The 4867-nt window shown below is 38.7% G+C and overlaps 1 protein-coding gene across 1 annotated transcript; it reads right to left on the bottom strand.

Moving 5' to 3' along the window:
* Positions 1-1619: 1619 nt before the first annotated feature.
* LOC121684505 lies at positions 1620-4508 on the bottom strand. Its single transcript, XM_042064568.1, has 2 exons — positions 2351-4508; positions 1620-1992 (listed from the first exon to the last, which is right to left on the bottom strand). Exons 1-2 carry the CDS (start codon positions 4142-4144, stop codon positions 1735-1737), a joined length of 2052 nt encoding a protein of 683 aa, XP_041920502.1. The 5' UTR covers positions 4145-4508; the 3' UTR covers positions 1620-1734.
* Positions 4509-4867: the final 359 nt, after the last annotated feature.

Genomic DNA, 4867 nt, shown 5'->3' with positions numbered 1-4867 from the left:
CCCAATGTTCCCCTTGCTGTCCATCTCTGCAAATGTTTTCTGTCTCATTCTGGCTTACACTCTGTGTGTAGTATTTACACTCTGTGTGTAGTGTGTGTAGTATTTACACTCTGTGTATAGTATTTTACACTCTGTGTGTAGTATTTACACTCTGTGTGTAGTATTTACACTCTGTAGTATTTACACTCTGTGTGTAGTATTTACACTCTGTAGTATTTACACTCTGTGTGTAGTATTTACACTCTGTATGTAGTATTTACACTCTGTGTACACTCTGTGTGTAGTATTTACACTCTGTGTGTAGTATTTACACTCTGTGTGTAGTATTTACACTCTGTAGTATTTACACTCTGTGTGTAGTATTTGCACTCTGTGTGTAGTATTTACACTCTGTGTACACTCTGTGTGTAGTATTTACACTCTGTGTACACTCAGTGTGTAGTATTTACACTCTGTGTGTAGTATTTACACTCTGTAGTATTTACACTCTGTGTGTAGTATTTACACTCTGTGTGTAGTATTTGGGTGATTCTCACGAAACCGTCAACTGAAAGATTTCTGACATAGAATTTTTCAAAAGATATGTATGAATAAATTTCCTTTTGAGACATCTGAATTAAAGTGTAAAGGTGTTGTAAATATTACTTTTCTCACAATATTAGGCTTTTTAATATATATTTATTTATATTTTCAAGACTAAGTCCATCAGAACTTCTCATTACCGCAATAGATCATTACATGAAATATAACATAGAAATATAATTCTTTATGCATTTTTTTAAATGGATCATTAACATTAATACCAAGGTCAACATAAAACATTTTTAAAAGTTATTGTTAAATATAACATATTTTTAGAATTTCTCTCATTTGTCTCATTACCGCAATATGATGAGTGATTTGCAACTTGTATTTTACAATATCTAAGTAAAAACTCACAACTTTAAACAGAAAAATGTGGCAGAGGTGAAGGAAGAATACTTGGAATAATCTAATTTTGAAAATGGAAATGAATGCTGTTTTATAACAGTTGATTTTTTTAAAAATAAACATTCATTTCGGTAATGAGACAGATATTTCAGAGATGAGACTGATATTTCAGAAATGAGAATAAGAACAAAAACCCTGCTGAATCTTGTCCAAATGTATAGCTTATTCCTTTAATAGTCAGATTTTTTTTTTACATTTTAAACAGTGCTTAAAGCCACTTACTTTTTACAAATTTAAAGTACATTGGTATCCCATTTTCCATCAATTCATAACCAAAATGTGCCCATTAACGTAAACAAACATTAGGTCACACTAATTTCATAGAACAAACAAACAAACCAACATCAAAACAGTGTGACACCGGTACCACTGAGCTTGGGAAATAGGGAAAGGCCTATCCCATAACTGTGTAACAGACTATGGCAAGTAAACTGACAGTTTCTTCATATTTTAGAAGGACTTTTCTTGCTGTGTTTATTCCAAATTTCTGGCAAGACACAGAAATGCCTAGCAGAAGATGTGATTGGTAGCGGCTTGGGGATGATGGCCTTGATATCATCTTGGAAGTACCACACTTTATCACCTGGAAACTTCACAGTTGGAATGTAAAACTTGTTCTCTCCAATAGCAGTCATTGTGTCAACTTCATATTGGCCATTTGAAATCTGGAGAAAGCATAAAAGAGTGCATTTTAATAAATTACATTGTGCTGGACTAATATAACAATACCTTCCTTTGCTGGGTTCAGATTTTACACACCTGAGTGACAGTGCCTGGGAATAAATCCCCATCATACTGCACCAAGACCCATGTCCCCACTTCAATGGTGTCTTCACTTATTTCATTTTGTGCAACTTCAATGGTGTCTCCAACAACTTTCTTTTCTGGCACGTTTTCCTTTCCCCTGAAGCTAAATTCCCTTAGACCGTAACATTCACAAGCTCCATCACAAAAACAGGAAAGCTCCCTGGTCTTCACCTCCCCTGGACTGGATGACATCAGCTGAAGACAGAAGATATTGTCCGTTTACTTAAAGGTGCTCTAAGCGATGCCGGGTGACGTCACTTCTGTTGACTTTCAAACAAAATAGAGAGCTAGCTCGCAATTGAAACTCTCCTAAATGCGCCTCTCTTCTGTGATTTGCTGGAACAGTTTGTTATGTTTTTATGGGCTAGGTTTGCATAGGTTGTTTTTGTTGCCGTTTTTGGAGTCTGGGCTGGCCAGCTAGCAGTTGGTTAGGTGATGTGGAGTAAGTGACATAAAATGTTTCAGGCTAAAAATGTGTGGCATCGCTTAGAGCACCTTTAAAATACTGTTTCAACTTTATAATATTTCATTTTCTTTCTTTCCTTCACTTTACCTGATGGATTTTCATGGTTCCAGGTAATGCCTTCAGGGTTGGTGGAACCAACTCGCTGCTTCTGTTTATGTCATCCTCTGTTATTTTGAGGATATGCTCCGAGGACTGGGCATCCAGCTGTTGGTGTAATGTATCTACATCTGGAATATTGGTGCCATAGGCAACAATGCGGTCGGCAAGGTTTTTCAGGGCTCCTCCCACTCCGTCGGGAGCACCTTTCCCATGTGACGCCTCACTGAAATTCCAAGTCACATGTTGGAATCCCATCATGAATGGGATTGTCGACGCAAGATAGAAGTTTGTTTTATTTCGATATTGGGATGTTGGGCCATCTGACAAGAAGTGGACGACTGTCACCTCAGGACACTCCCTCCTCATCTTTTTTAGGATTGGCTCTAAGTGAGCCCATGTTGCAGTAGCATCATGTCTGAGACAAGATGATATGGTGCAAAAGCATTCTACTCTTCCACGACTCAAATACCTCACACCCGTGTGCATGGAGATTTGTTGGTGGCCCCCAGAATAGTGTGTATCCTTCACTTCTCTACTGTATTTACAACTGTAGTTCTCACTGTAGTCAATATGAATGACTGTTTCATTATTTGACAGGTTCTTCTTTAGTGTGTTCATTTTTTCAAATTGGTGTCCTATATTGTAGATATGGATTTTAAAGCTGGGTAGGTCTTGACAGACGAGCTCAACCAACTTCTCATTGCTACCACACCTTTTGTCAAGGACTGTGGTCCTCATCTCAACCTCGGATACAGAGCCATCTTTGTTTTTTCTTTTAATTGGAGTGGTCCTAGTCATCCATTCCTCCCAATTCACTATATTCTGCTTTGTGGAGGGATCAAGATTTGTATCAAATGTTTTGTCCTTGCAGGTCATGCACTGCCCATACATACACAGTTTGTTGCTTTGATCACAGACAGTACTAGCAACTACATCTGTAGGAGATGATGTGGTAATGATGCCAAGCTGGTGAAGCCTCTTGATTTTAAAGCTGAAATTTTCATGCACTTTGCAGGCACAGGTTTCTCTTTGGGAAGCCTTTGGTGTTGTGATCCAAAAAGGACGCAGTTTACAAAACTGTGAGAATGAGATCTTCTGGTTTGGATTTTCAAGAAGAAATTTTTGATGGAGATGGGCCATTGTGTTTGTAAGGGCCCTTTTCCTATATATCTGTCCCTTTTGGCGAATCTCACCCGATTTTCCATTGATCAAAGTGGTGTTATCATCACAGTGAAGAAACCTCTTGACCATGGTTTCAGTTTGCTTTCTTGCATTGTTTTGTAAGGGCACTCTTTTTTGAACTTTCTGCTTTACCACGGTCACTGTTTGCTGCTCCCTCCTTTTGTTTCCGTTCTTCATTCTTTGCATTTTCCTACGTAAATTGCTGAAATCCCGATCCTTTTTCTTCAGCTTAATCTCTGTCTCTTTCAATTTTGCACGCAATGTAGCTATTGTGCTTCGTCTCACTGATTTGGGGGTAGATGCCAAACGAGGAGGTGGGAGGTCCAGGCTTATTGATGGTCTAGGAGTTAAGTCAATTATAGGCCTGGACGGTTCTTGTTCTTCTAAAGAAGGTGGAGTTTCAGATACAGGCCTGGAGGATCCTGGTTCTTCAAAAGAAGGCCCGGGACTTTCAGATACAGGCCTGGATGGCTCTGGTTCTTCAAAAGAAGGGGGGGTTAGATTGACTACTGCTTTCAAACGCTTCTTTACTGTGTAGTACTTGTAAGAGTTCTCCTTCCATTTCCTCTTCTGTCTTGAATGCTCTATTGCATTCATCATTGCGGCAGATTTAAACTGTCCATTTTGTTTCCGTCTTTGATACCTAATGATTGAAACAACAAAACATAATTATTTGATATTATTCTGTAAACACATGTGCCAACTTATTGATATGTAAGGGATAATGGACAACATGCCGTTCGACTATCCATAGTTAAAGGAACCATATGTAAGACATGTATTTCAATTAATCATAAAATGACCCTGATATGCCACTAGACAATGTTCATTTCAAATACTCAAATCACTGACAACTGTAGTCCGGCCAGTATATTGTCATTTAAAAAGTGAAGTAGCAGCCCTCAACTAATGTTTATGTTGTGTTTTGTCATGTCATGTTGTGTTTTGGCCTGATGCGCCACCCTCCACCTATCTACTAATCACAAAGTCAGTAGTGTTTCGGCATCCGGGTTGGCAACCTCGAGTATGGGGGGAGGGGATACACCGCTCTACAGTAATTTGAAAGTGATTGCAGTACCAGTTTTGGCCACAATCTTACATATGGTTCCTTTAAGGCCTTAGGTTTTGGCATTTTGAGACACTCGAGTAAATTGCACACTGATTTTCTAAAACTACTCGTTGACTGCGAACACCACCTAAACCATTTAATCCTTATCCATCACCTCTCTCTTTCCTTCCTTCTGTATTCCTCTAAAAGTTCTGGGTTGGTGTATATCTTTTCCCTGTGCTTCCTCAAACTTTCCTTTGCTGCAGCTTTCTTTT

This window comes from Alosa sapidissima, chromosome 15 (genome assembly GCF_018492685.1).
Source record: "Alosa sapidissima isolate fAloSap1 chromosome 15, fAloSap1.pri, whole genome shotgun sequence".
In the NCBI taxonomy this organism is placed as follows: Eukaryota; Metazoa; Chordata; class Actinopteri; order Clupeiformes; family Clupeidae; genus Alosa; species Alosa sapidissima.
The sequence above is the reverse complement of the archived record's forward strand: the minus strand, read 5'-3'. Positions and strand labels throughout refer to the sequence as shown.